This window comes from Carassius auratus, linkage group LG48F, assembly GCF_003368295.1.
Source record: "Carassius auratus strain Wakin linkage group LG48F, ASM336829v1, whole genome shotgun sequence".
Lineage (NCBI taxonomy): Eukaryota > Metazoa > Chordata > Actinopteri > Cypriniformes > Cyprinidae > Carassius > Carassius auratus.
The window spans coordinates 983698-998615 of NC_039300.1; the positions used below are offsets into that span (position 1 = coordinate 983698).

A 14918-nucleotide genomic window follows, 5' to 3' on the forward strand; every position below is an offset into this window, starting at 1 on the left:
AAATTATTGAATCCACTGTAGATGGCTCCAGTGCGTTCCTGTACTCACTGATGGTGAGTCCAGCAATATAACCCACTGGCTCATTATTATCATGATAAACATGGTCAAAACTTTTCCACATCTCAGACTTTGCTTTAGTTGCTGGTGCAACTAAAACGTAATCACCAGAGGCAAGCCTCCATTTCACCTACTCAGCATCCATTTTTGTATCTTTCTCACACTAATCGAAAAACACATCACATGGCCGCTCATTTACCTCACAAACCGGAGCGCAAGCCTGAGTCTGTGTAAAATTATATACATTAAGCCCGATCTTCAGCTCTATTGTGTTGTGTCAGGAACCATGTTTATGTTAGGAATGAGGAGGACGTGATCTTAGGTGTGCATAGGAGTAACCAGTACATGATCAGTGGAGCAGTGTCATGTGTAAATAAGGTTCAGTTGGTTTTCTGATTTGTGAGTAGCAGTAGTTAACACTCTCTTGAGATCAAAAGAGGCAAGCAGAGTGTGGAAGTCTGCAGCCTGAGGTTTATCAAGGTGGATGCTGAAGTCTCCAAGCAGAACCATCCTCAGGAAAATTTTAGAGCAGCACATCTAATTTTTACACAAAGTAACCAAGTGGCCCTGGAGGGCGACAACTATAAAATGAATTTTAAGAGGGTGGGTAATAGTGGCTGAATGTGATTCAAAGGAGCTGTTGATATTCAGAGATGCTAAAGGATTAAATTTCCAACCATTAGAGATAAGCAGACCAGTACCTCTACTGAGAGAAACAGACAAATATTAGCGTAGATGCCATTCTTCTGTCTTCTTACTGTTTTCTTAGATTCTTACTGTCCTGAATCAAAGTTTGGATGCGTGTCTCTAATTCTGAAATCTTCTCTGTCAGCCTAACTATTTCCCTGCATTTATCACATGTGAATCCCTCATCTGCGACAGAGATAGATAAACTGTACATGTGGCAAGAGGTGCAAATAACAATAGCAGGAGAAGCCATTACTCACCGTGCTTGATGAAAAATGTGAGTGATAGTGATAGTAGGGATCAATGGTGGAGTCAATGGTCTTTACACTCTTCAGTCTTCACACAAGAAGGGCTGTTGTGACTGCTGCCGCAGTATACTAAGGTTTTTATATTTGTCCAACAATACTCAAATTTAATTCAGCTGGACACACTTTCCTTTTTATCAAAACAAATGGCCAAGCAAGCTCACGACACTGACAAGGTACGCGATACAATACGAGACCAACAAGATTTCAGGATGCTACACACTAAAAAACAACAACAAGTGTTTCATAGCAACGACAACTGCGCTAAACGCTGAGACAAGAAATAAATACACATATGAGCTCCTTTTAACTTCTGCTGATTGAATGCTTCTCTCAAATAATATATCTGTACGCAGTGTTTTGCTGGTGCTTGAACATACTTTTCTGTTTATTACAACAAATGGCCAAGTAAGCGCACGTCACTGACAAGGTACGCGATACAGTACAAGACCAGACTTGGGAACTAACCACGGAAATGAGACAAAGGTGAGAGACAAGAAGGTTCATGACAGAGACTATAGTGCTGTGTCCCAATGTGCCTACTTATGCTATGCCATTAAAGTGTGTACTCTTTTGGTGAAGAAAAAGTACACACTTTTGAGTAGGCAAGCTTTGGGACATACTATCACGTCATACAATTGCCTCTCTGTCGCACAGTAGACTGGTCAGTCAATCATCTTGTCACAGTTCACATCTTCCACATTTCATTTCATTTAACTTCCTACCGTATTGGAGAGAAACGTAGCACACTGATCTGCCGAACACTGTGGGTCTTTATGCAGTGAATGCTCATATCCTCATATTTTTTGCATAATGCGTTTAAAACCGTTGGTTGCGAACATCCACCATGTTTGTAGTTTTCTTTTAATGCTTTTAATTTGTGTTTGTAGTTCTTAAACAAATCCTTCAGAAGCAGTCCAATGGTATGTGAACACAGAATAAAGCACAAAATAGAAAACAAAACCACAACAGATTGCAGACTTCAACATATTCTTAAAATTATATTTTTATATCATATTTAATTAGAATTATATCTTTTGACTACAGTAATGAAAACTTGTGTGCAGGGTTGTCTTAACTTTTATCAAAATAAATATTCTTAAATATTGTTCTAAAAAGGCAATAATAAAATAAAAAAATATAATTTCATATTTTATTTATTTTATTTTGTAGATATTTTACCACTGGGAAAATATTAAATGAATATGGGAAAGAGATAAGTTCATACTGATGTTTTTGTATTAATTTAATCTGACTTTGTTTGTGAAGCAAATTAAAGCAAAAACTCCATTTGAATGAGAATTTCTATGAAGTAGATGATGTTTGTGAGAAGAAACTCTCAGCAGAGATTCAGCATGACACTGGAGACCTCAGATAACTCGATCTACTCATCTGAGACAGCAGACAGCATTACTTATTTACTGACTGTCTCAACCTGCAGCAGATTTGGACAGCACACTGTGGAGTGTGACAGCAGCTCATGGATCATTCAGTACTGCCGTCTGATTGTTGAGTTGAAGGTGCTTGTGTCTTTGGCTGACATCAGTGGTCTGCTTTGAGCTCCTGTGTGCTGCCCGGGATGTGAGTGTGCCTCTCTTTTCTATTTATTGAACCGATAATAATAGTCTGATAAATGTTGACTTTAGTGCATTGAAAATCAGCTTTGTTATACAGTACTTTTCCTGTAGAACTGGGGTCATATGATCATATTTTCTTGACGTGGTAAGGACTCTAGTCGCTGCATTTTGGACTACCTGTAGCTTGTTTTATTGAAGATGCAGGACAACCACCTAGAAGTGCATTACAATAGTCCAGTCTAGAGGTCATGAAAGCATGAACTACATGTTTCGTAGCTTGGCAATGTTTCTAAGATGGAAGAATGCTTTTTTTGTAACTTGGGAAATATGGTTTACAAAATACACGTTGCTGTCTAATATAACACCCAGATTTTTTACTGTAGAGGAAGTAGCAGTACATCCGTCTAGTTGCAAATTGTAATCTATAAGATTCTGTGAACTGTTTTTTGGTCCAAAAAGTAATATCTCTGTCTTATTTGAATTTAATATAAGAAAATCATTGGTCATCCAATCTTTTAAATTTTGAACACACTCTGTTTAGATAATTTAGAAGTTTCATCTGGTCTCTTTGAGATATATAGTTGAGTATCATCAGCATAACAGTGGAAACTAATCCCGTATTTTCTAATAATATTACAAGGGGCAACATGTATATTGAAAAAAGCAGAGGACCTAGAACAGTTTCCTGTGGCACTCCATATTTTACTGGTGAGATGACTCCCCATTTCAATAAACAGAGTTGTAGTGATCGGACACGTAGGATCTAAACCATCTTAAAGCCTGTCCTTGAATACCTGAATAGTTTTGTAATCGATCTATGAGTATGTCATGATCTATGGTGTCGAACGCAGCACTAAGATCAAGTAAAACTAGCAATGAGATGCAGCCTTGATCTGACGCAAGAAGCGGGTCATTTGTAATTTTAACAAGTGCAGTTTCTGTGCTATGGTGGGGCCTGAAACCCTGACTGAAATTCTTCATACAGATCATATTTTTGCAGGAAGGAACACAATTGAGTGAACAACTTTTGAAATGGGCCTGTTATTTGCCAATTCATTAGGATCTATTTGTGGCTTCCTAGTGTGTGTGAATGGTTTTGGGACGTGACCTAAAGATAATGACGAGTTAATAATATTGAGAAGCGGTTCTTCGGCTACAGGTAACAACTCTTTCAGTAATTTAGTGGGTAGAGGATCTAATAAACATGTTATTGGTTTAGTTGCAGTGTACAAGATTATTTAGCTCTTCCTGTCCTATAGTTGTAAAGCACTGCAGTTTATCTTTGGGTGTCATGGATGAAACTGAAGTATTAGACGCTGTAGAATCTACATTGTTATTGTATTTCTAATTTTATCTATTTCATCAGTCAAGAAATTCATAAAGTCATTACTGTTAAACTGTGAGGGAATATTTAAATAGCTGGTACATATTGGTACATATTCTCAAAACGTCCAACTTAGTTTTTCTCCATTTGCTCTCAAGACTACTAGTTTCCTTCTAGAGAGATATGGAATAATTTACAAATCTCATACACTTGTATTTTATTCACAATAGAATATAGATAACATATCAAATGTTGAAAGTGAGACATTTTGAAATGTCATGCCAAATATTGGCTTATTTTGGATTTCATGAGAGCTACACATTCCAAAAATGCTGGGACAGGTAGCAATAAGAGGCCGGAAAAGTTAAATGTACATATAAGGAACAGCTGGAGGACCATTTTGCAACTTATTAGGTCACTTGGCAACATGACTGAGTATAAAAGAGCCTCTCAGAGTGGCAGTGTGTCTCAGAAGTCAAGATGGGCAGAGAATCACCAATTCCCCCAATTATGCAGCTGAAAATAGTGTAGCAATATCAGAAAGGAGTATCTCATAGAAAAATTGCTAAGATTTTAAAGTTATCATCATCTACAGAAAATAATATCATCCAAAGATTCAGAGAATCTGGAACAATCTCTGTGCGTAATGGTCAAGGCCGGAAAACCATACTGGATGCCCTTGATCTTCGAGCCCTTAGACGGCACTGCATCACATACAGGAATGCTACTGTAGTGGAAATCACAACATGGGCTCAGGAATACTTCCAGAAAACATTGTCGGTGAACACAATCCACCGCGCACATTCACCGTTGCCGGCTAAAACTCTGTAGGTAAAAAAAGAAGCCATATCTAAATATAATATATTGAAATTTGAAACTTCCACATCATTGCATTCTGTTTTTGTACACAATTTGTACAGTGTCCTAACAAACGGGTTTGTACATCAAAACTATTATCTGTGATCATTTAATTTACAATAACTGCTTTGGGTGTGAGTGATCTAATGATTATGAGCCCAAAGTTTAAAAATAGTTTTTCTTCATTTATTTTACATTTTTCTGGTTTAATCACAATCAGATTTTTTCTAGCTCATACATTAAATTTATATTTTGATCTCACTATTTGGAGAACAGACACAGTCTTAATAGATTGGACAGCACAAGTACTTCTATCATTTAAGCAGGTAGAACAAAAGACATCATAGCAGTTATTTGAGAATTGGCTTACTAGTCATATGGAGCGTAGCGTCCTGGACATTTTGTATGACAGGAGTTCTGCTTCAACTCTGCTGGGGTGCAGATAAAATGAATTATTAAGCAGCATGTGAATCAAAAATGCGTAACTTTACTGAATGACATTCCAGCCCAGAAAGTGAGGTAGGATTCTATCTACTCCATTTATAATTTGATCATTGTTTTGAATCTGAACCAATAATGGCGCAATGGCAAAAAAAAGCCCATTTTCGCAGCTTTTTGTTAAAAATCTTGCTATTTTTATGAAAATGTACCCATATTCAATTGAAAAAAAAGTGGCAGTGAGAAATTCTGGCAGTGGTTGGCAGCTTAAAAAAATAAAAAAATAAACTGATGTAAACAGTTAATCTGCTCTTTGTGAAGTGAAAATTAAACAATCCGTTTGGAATTTCAGCTTGATTTATTTTATCCTAGCAATCTACATGAAAATTGATATCTCAGGTGATTGTGAGCTATATCCCATTCATCAGTTGGTGGTAACTACATTAACTTGCCCAAACTTGCTTTTAAAGTTCCTCATTTATAAGTCAATTTTGATACAAGCGTCTTCTAAACAAATACATTTTAATGTAACTTTTATAATTGGGAGGCAGGCAGGTCTCTGGTGGGACTCAGGCGAAGGGGTCAGGGTTCAGAGAGCAAATGTATTGGCTGCAAGGAGCAGAGGGGTTAGGCTTTGTGATGCGCTCATGCAGTAGTGCTGTAGTGCATGAATCTGTATGTGAGAGTGTGAGGGTTTGCAGTGCATTTAATTCCCAGCGTATTATCCCAGCGAATCTGGGTTTCCTTGCTGAATCTCATGTAGTCATAATAGTCGTCTAGCTGAGGTTCAGCAGCACAGGAAACAGCTGGAACACTCGAGTGGACAGCACTTAAGAGTGTTGTGTGTGTGTGTGTATAATATAATGGGCGCTGTAGGCTACAGTAGATTGTTTTCATATCAACACTGTCAGGTGTTTCAGTACATCATACATCATGGACAGCCTTCAGAAAAACTCCATCCACAAGCTGCCCTGTATCTCAAGTTTTTACGGGAAAGACGTCACATGTGGGCCAAGACCGTTTGCTATGTGGGTTGTCTCAAGTTAGTTGATTATTTTCTTCTTTTTACATGTTTTACAGTGGTTACAGTTCTATGTGTCCCCATTGTGGTGGCAGCATCTATGCGAACAGGTTTGACAATTGTTCAGTAATGGTAACTAGAGCTCAAATGTGATGTTGTTGCCCCATCTGCTGGGTAAAAAACTATAAACAATGTGAAATCATATCTGAAAGCCTCCTATGTAAGCTGCTCCTGACCGGTGGAATTGTTGTTTCTGTCCTGAGGGTGTTGTGTGCTCTGCATTTGGTCAGATAGGGAATGTGATATCCTCATGAATGATTCAGTATAATATCTCCTACAGGAGGAACCAACTCAAAACCAGTCTTCCTTATGTAAATGCAAAGAAAAAGCTAAAAACCTCACAGATAACTTTTGGATCAAAGTCCACTTTCACAGCAGGAAAAATAATTGAGATAACCTTGCGATCTCCCATCACTGACCTTAATTACATGCATTTGTGTAGGAGTTTAAAATGACAGTTTATATTCAGAATTCATGTATATATATAGTTTTATAAATCTATCATCCTGCTACAGTATATTAGAGATACATAGGTAATTTAATATCATCATATGAGTTGTTTGAATAAAAGATAATGATCAGGTGCTATGTACTTTTGTAGACACAGGTGAATGCTGTACTCCCTGCCTAATATAGCCATGGGAGCAGGATTCTGAAAATCTAAATCTAAAATGTCTTACAGATCACCTGTTAAAAATGTTTAGACCTATGGTGATCTGGTGTGAGAACTTCAGCTGGTGATCAATATCAGCTCTCAGCTCTCAGCTCTAGTTGCCTCCAGGTGACAGCAGGGACCACTCCTTTGTGTCACTGCTTAGTGCCTCACCCCATTGTCTCGCAAAGTGGATCAGCCCCTGCAATGTTACTGGCCTGGCCCTGTTGGCTTCTACTCTACATGAATCAATGACTTCAGCTAGTTTCTGCAGGACCTGGCCATGATGCCATCCATAACGTCCTTGGGTCAGTGACGTTTTGCAGCCAGACAGAATTTGCTGTAAACTGGGATTCTGGTGGCAGCAAAGCTGCCTCTGTGCCTGTGCACATCTCCTCTGTGCCATTCCAGAGGTGCAGATTCTGGGGGCTTGAGAGGGCATCATACGTGGCCCTGATTAAGAAGCTCAGCCTTGCCTGATGCAATGTCTCACTTGCTGACATAGGCTCAAAGCTTTGATCTTCTGAATGTCTGCGGAGACCAGGACAACTAGATGAGCCCCAGAGACAGATCCACAGTCAAGACCTTACCTCCTAGACAGTCACCGGGACAAGACCACAGGAAACAGATTTTTGATTCTTCTACACAATCTAACTTTGCTGCAGCCTGGAATTGAACTGCTGGTTTCTTCCGAGCATAGGAGAACTGCCCCAGACTGATCCTGGTCCCATGGTTTTTTCTGTCACTGATGGAGTTTTTCTTTCTTGCCGCTGCCACCTCTGGCTTGCTTAGTTGGGGACACTTGATTACCAGAAATTACCAGATGATGTTCCCCAGCCAAAGCCTGCTCTGCCATATTGCACCACTCCAACAACCTCCTGGTGTTTCTGGCAGGTTATGGCCTGGTTTACTGACTGTGATGCTTTCCATTTCCTTTCAGCCAGCACTTGGGCCTTGCTGATTTGCACTGCTGGATCTGAAGTCTCTTTCAGCTCGAATACTAGCCTTACTTTCTCCAGCTTTTACCCTAAGCTGATGGATTTAAATGGGAGCCCCGCTAGAGAGCTGTGAGTTCATTGATATAGCCATGTGATTATCAGGCAGGTCTGCTGTGTAAAGCCTTCCCAAACTTCTTGATCTACCAACTATGAAGCGTTGCTGACCCCAACCAGACTAAAATAGTCTGAATATAAACACTCATTATAGGGGTATCATAGTGATTCAGGATAAGACAAAAACATGGTTTGGAAAATGGATTCATGATGTACTCAGTCATTATATATATATTTTTTACATTTGTAACACAAAACAACTCTGTGGCACAGCCCTGCGCTGATTGGACCAGAAGAGCTGGGAGTGGTGGATTTTTGCAAAACAAATAACAGGTAGAAGTGCGCTCAGCCATAACGATCTTTCATTTAAAAAAAAAAAATCCTGGATTCTCTGTGTTACATCTTTGTCATGTGAAGGTCACAGTTGGTCACAGTTTTTATGCCAGTCGTATCATATCATTTTGTTGTATTTACCCATCATACCTTAAAGCCCAGTCCGTGAACAAATTGTCTGACGTTAAACCGGTCCTTGGCGCTAAAAACATGGGGACCGCTGCTCTACACAGCCTATAAAACCTGGGAAGCCTGCCTTCTGACAACTGGTGTAAATGTAGTTATTTGTCAGGAGGTAACTGGTCATTCACTTTGCCAGAAGATCTTTCCTTCCACGTTTAGAAGAGCAATGCCTCTGAACTGGCTGATGTTGCGGGAGTGTTTTTCTTTTGGGATGAAGGTGGTGTATGTCTTGCTCCATGTTAATGGAAAAGCTTTTGATTTCCAGGCAACACTCATCATTTTCCACAACAGCTTCAGGACCATGGGACAGTTCTTGAAGACTTTGTAGGGTACGCCATTTAGTCCAGCTACTGAGGCTGCTCTTGCTCATTCCACAATCTGTTTAATTTCAGACCAGTTTGAAGGATTGGTGTTGAACTGCATGGATGGCTCTGGTGGGCAAGGAACATGCCTTGGTGGTCCAAGGGAGCTTTCTCTCAAGCTGTCAGTATTCTGCATTTTGATAAAATCCTCCAGCTCCTGTTCAGTGTTGTGCACCATTCCATTCTTCTTCTCGTCCAATAAGCCTCATGCATACCTAAAAGGGTCATGGAAGAAGCTTGACCTTGCTTTCTCCTTACGGCTTCTGTGTCTCCAAATATTCTCTGCTTGCCTCTGTTTTATGAGTCTAGCTCTAATCTGACCCACAGGTTCTTCAAGCCCTTCTTCTGGCCTTCTTCCATGCCTTTCGAAGAATTTCTTTACCAACTGCAAGATTTATTTTTCCTGTCTCCCACTCTATTTGAAAGGAATCTTTCTCTGTAGCAGTTCTTCAAAACACCCTTTGCCTTCTTCGTAGAGAATGTCTCTAAAGATGTTCAATTTGCCAGTTATACTACCTCTTTTTGAGCTCTGGAGGACTGTGTGTAGGCTCTGGTCAAAGCTTCCCCTCCTGCTGCTTCTCCTTCCAGATGCATAGGGATCCATAGCAACGTGATGCTCAATCTGGCTATGGTTCCGACTAGTCTGACCTGCTATGGTCACGAAGGTTTGTTTACCATTAAACACATGGCCATCAGAAATGGATGTCATTCCCTCAACATAGCATCTCGAGGCCACAACATAATAGCACATTCACACAAGTTAATATGGTGCTCTCTCAAATTAATATCTCATGGCCACGACATATTATCAGGTTCCAATGAGTTTTTTTTGTTGTGGCCATGACAAAACGAAGTGAAAAAAAAGTAATCCTACGGGCACCATAACATTGCTATATTATGTGCCTATTTTTACAAGTGTGGAGTGTATGCGGGAACAACAGTGGGGAAATTAAATCAGGATGTGATTCCAATCACTGGGTCTCCAAGAGCCAACAGGCCTCAAATGGCCTAAACGGTGCAAAGTCCACTGTACCATTCATTCCTACAACCATTAAATCAGCTTGTCTATAAGGGCATTTTCAAATTTGTCCATTAATATTAATTCAATTATTCACAGTAAGTTAGAATGTTTGTGCAAGGAAACAAATTTAAGAACCCTACATATATATATATTGTGACGAGTGTCCTCGGAGGAATCAGCGTCACCCTGGCAACCAACGGAAAACACCTGCACATCCTCATCACCGGCTGATCGGTCACAGCTGCTCCCCATCAGCCTACACTCTCTTAAGCAGCACACGCTGCACTCAGAGGACGGTCTCAAACCGAATGCAACGCTGGTCTAATCCCTCTCTCATTTCTCCGCAGAAAGCAGTGAGCGACCGACAGCCCAACCACTTTGGAGCACGTCAGGACACCCACTTTCACTTTGGTTGGCACCGAAGAGCACGGAGAGCGCAAGGGAAGCACCAGCCACCAGGAAGCGGCTCACCTCACTTCACCAGGCACCCTACACTATTAAATAAATCCACCCTCCAGGGCATTTAAATTCATGAACTCTTGTTGAGTGATTCTTCACCCCGTGACAAGTGGTGGAGAATGCGGGCAAAGTAGTGAAGGATTACCGACAAGATCACCTCCCCGCAATGGAGGATCTCTTACAACGCCTTGCTGAAGTGAGTATCCGCCAGCAGCAGATAGTGGAACACCTCGCCACTCGCCTGGTCAGGACGGAGGATGAACTCACCGCCATCCAGGCCACCGTAGCCCAGCGTGTTCCGCTACCTGAACCTCGGGCACAAGCGACATGCCTCTTACCACAAATGACAGCCGATGACGATGTGGAGGCCTTCCTACAAGTCTTTGAGAATACCACCCACCGTGAGGAATGGGCTGAGGAGGAATGGGCACGTGCGCTGGCGCCCCTCCTCACCGGTGAAGCACAGAGGGCTTACTTCTCGCTCCCCTTGATGACTGCCAACAACTATGCTGAAGTCAAGCGAGAGATCCTGGCCGGGCTCTGCCTCTCCCCTGTCTGAGCCGCCCAGCAGTTTCATAAATTGGAATACAAGCCCCGGGTGCCAGCCCGTGCCCAGGCAGCCAAACTCGGCCGCATCGCCCTGCATTTGTTGCTGGAGGGAGACCCCACCCCAACACAGGTAGTGGAACGAGTGGTGGTCGATCGCCTCCTTCGTGCACTACCTCACGCCTACCGACAAGCCATCGGGATGAGGAACGACCGGGAAAGGACCCTACTCGGTGGTGGAGAGGATTGGGCCAGTCACGTACCGCCTGAGACAGCCAGGACGGCGGCAGACAGAGCAACTCTATCACATCAACCTCCTGAAAAAATGGTTGGGGGCCCGGGACCCAGTATCTTCCCTGAGTCTCACAGAGCCCGTGGTTGTGGATGTCAACCCCCACCTCTCGGCTGCCCAGAAGACGGACCTGCAGCACCTGGTCAGTCAGTTCCAGGATGTGTTCAGTACCCTGGACCTCACCAAGGGCTATTGGCAGGTACCACTCTCCAAGGCTGTCAAGCCAAAGACTGCCTTCTCAACCCCCAGTGGCCATTGACAGTACCGGACCCTTCCCTTCGGCCTACACGGACATCCTCCTGCGGCCCCACCAGGCGTACGCTGGCTTTGCATGTTTTCACATTTTGGAATGGATTTTATTTTTATTTTTTATGTTTATGGGCTTTTGAGAAAGTCCCTTAATTCTCACAGAATATTGCATGTCCAACATAATACCAACTTTACCGCACCAAATGCAAGACCTTTTCAGGCTAGACTAAGGACATTATTTTTAGACAGAGCTTAAATTAAAATATGGATCATTTCATATTGATCATTTCAGGTACATTAACACAGCTTTATCCATTTCAAGGCCACTGGAATTGTTCTTTCTGGAGTCCCAGAGATCCTAGTTAAACAAACCTTAGCAGATATGACCACACAACATCCGAGAAAGCACATCACAATCTGGAAATATGGAATGACATCAGTTTCCACTGGTACTGGATAACTCTTTATCACCCTTTAGGATGCAGGCCCCTTTTCTCTTTTTATTATTTCTGGTCAGTTCTTGTTAAACCATATAACTTGTGATTACTTAAGGCTGGTTAATGAGAATATAAAAATAACTGACAAGCACTATAATAAGACACCATGATTGTGGGCCTGGTGGGAGTTAGTCTTCATTGCAGGCAAATGCTTAGAGTTGAAGCAGATGTTTTATGAGAGTCCAGTTGAACTTCCCGGATCTGACATCCCGGATCTTCAATTGACCTACAGATGCTGGCACTGCTTCTCTTAACTGTTGAACTGAACTGTTCCCTTTAGCAATGCACTGTTTGAGGTGTTAGTTGCAGCAAACCAATGGAAGCAGTCATTTTCTCCACAGGGAAAGAAATGTCCTGCTTCTAATTAGAGGACCTGGTCACCTTCATCCAGCAATGCTGGCGCAGTGATTGGTGTCCTTGTAAAGGAAACAGTTGGCCATCTGGTACTTATTTTCTCTTTTTCCTGTCACCTCAGATGAGAGGGTCAGTGAACCTTCCAGCACCTCTACACACAATCTCATGCTCCTCATGACATCTTCTAGAGCCCTGTCAGTCCAGGACTACAGCTGCATGTCACATGATATATTTTTTTACTTGACCTATATTCATACTTGAATTATATACGATGCCTTATAATGTATTGAACTATGTAGGGCCCAATATACTCCATTAATATGTTATTATTTTGTTTATGTTAAAACTAAATATATAAATGAAGTAGTTAATGTGGTGGATTAGTGAAACATAAATGAAATGGGGACGGTTTCTGTAATCATTTGTATAGACTAAATGTAATTTGAAATACAAAATAACCAGATTTATATATTTAGCGATATTAAATCTGAAAACAAATATGAAGGTTATTTCAATTTATTGTTTAAATAAGCAGTTTATTATTTATATTAAGTTAATGTGTTTTAGTTAAAGCTGTGTAATTTATCTGTAAATATAATCGCTTTTTTTCCCACAGATATTTAGAGCCCAACTAGTACAGATGACAGAAATGACAGGAGTTTATAGAATAAGGGGAAACATTTTATATTTATCTTCATCGCTGATGTTTGTCATGAGAAATAAAAATAATTTAGTTCAATAGATAAAAGCTGTATATTTTTGTATAAATCTATTAACATTGATTCAGTAAAGTGGCTTTAATGTTGCTGTAAGGCTGTATTCTTTACAAGTGTAACCATAAGAACAGAAAAAGAGAGAATCTGCATGAGAATATAAGAAAATTAATCAAGACAACCTCTATAAAGCCATTTGTGTCCACATATATATTCAAAGGAAGGTCACTGAAACAAGGTCAAATAATACTCAACGTCTTCTTCACTCTTATTTTTGTGATGCTGAGGAAGAGTGTGCATTTGTCTCTCAAGAGTCTAAACACACAAAGCGGTAGACATGAAGCATAAACACATGATCGTCAGAACAGAGCAGCAAATGCTGGATCGTTTGAACAGGACAATCTCTCGCTCTCTCTGAAAGGCTCTATTAATAGAGGTGCTTCCTCTTTTTCCCACTTGCATTCCTCTGCCACCTGGTGCAGAAGTCACCCTGTGAGTGTTCACTCATTCATTGGTTCCTTCCCTCTCTCCCGCCTTCGTTCACTGTGCATTTGAAGCAGGGTTTGCATTACATAGGCAGCTGGCATCAAATCTGTCAGTGGAATTCCTCTTAGTGAATGTGACAGATAACGCAGAGAGAGAGAGAGAGAGAGAGGGAGAGAGAGAGAGAGAGAGAGAGAGGGGCTGGTCTCTCAGAGCAGTCACGGTGAGCAGTAGAGCTGTTCTTGTGCTGAACTCAAGAGCCCTGGAGCGCTTGGATCCAGTGATGGTTGAGTTGGCTGCGTTGTGGACGTGTGTTCTTCTGCAGATATGTGGTGTTTGCAGTGCAACTCAGAGAAAATGCAGTCTCTGCTTGAACTGGAGCTGGACAGCTGGTAAGACTGGTCTATAACTAGTGTTTGTGTGCAAGTTAGCTCTGAACTAATGATTAAACTATGTGGTTTGATAATAGAATAAAACGAGTGCCATTAAAGAATATTTGTTTATATCGACGTATTCAGGTGTTACTGGAAGTGGCCTTTGTCAAGCTACAGTACATCCGAATTATGTTAATAAATGTTTCCAAAGTGCTGTAAAATGTGTGTGTATTGAAAAGCCTGTGTATACAGAAGCTTGTCATATGCTGTTGACCTGTTTTATGTAAATGCAGCACCAGTGTCATTCATTCTGTAGACTCTGTAGCAAAAGTCATGTGTGCTGACAGAAGCATTGCTCTGTATTTATGAGATGATCACATTAATGATGGTGTTTTTTTAGCCTGTCCAGCTGAGAGATACAGTGTAACATAACAGTCCACATATTTCAGGTCTTGAACAATCAGTTCTTAGACAGCATGAAACTGAATACAGCTGCATTATTTATTAGTCAGAGATGTCCTCGACTGAGGTTAGACATCTTATTCAAGACTTTCATGCGAGCGTAAAGCATAAAGCACTTACAGCTTCATGTTATGGATTATTTATACGTCCAGTGTTGTTGTATAAGGTCTGAGCTTCTCTGTTAACTATTGGAAGGCCATGAGGCATTTGACATGCTGGAAGAATTTTAAAATTTCAGTTGCTGTTTGTGTTTTTTAGTACCTTTTTTCCCCTGTGATGATGGAAATTGTGGCCTGATCTTTCAGTTCAACACTTGTGTGTTTTTCCCGTGTCACATGTCTGCAGTGCTGAGCTAGATAACAGCATAACACCACAAAGATCAGCAGGGAACGGCTGCTTCCTTTGCAGGAGGACACATAACAGCCATCTCATATCCTGTGCCAACAGCCCTACAGCAAAACTATAATTCAGCAAACATGTTGTTTTTATTATAACATTGTTGGTTATGTGATGCCTGTATGATTTCTTTGGCTGCCAGTGATTGTATCTTCCAATAATT

At 41.0% G+C, this 14918-nt stretch overlaps 1 protein-coding gene across 6 annotated transcripts in view; it reads left to right on the forward strand.

Moving 5' to 3' along the window:
• Positions 1 to 14918, forward strand: part of LOC113068638 (IQ motif and SEC7 domain-containing protein 1-like) — a 109198-nt gene that overhangs the window by 45832 nt on the left and 48448 nt on the right. The window contains exon 1 of one of the 6 annotated variants that reach the window (XM_026241419.1): positions 13466 to 13915. The exons of 4 other annotated variants lie outside the window; for them this stretch is intronic. Coding sequence is in view for 1 of the 2 variants with exons in the window: in XM_026241421.1 (XP_026097206.1) it covers positions 13851 to 13915 (65 nt within the window). In the remaining variant the exon portion in view is untranslated. Of the gene's footprint in view, positions 1 to 13465; positions 13916 to 14918 lie in introns of those variants that run through there. One more of the 6 variants, XM_026241421.1, reaches the window with a different exon arrangement.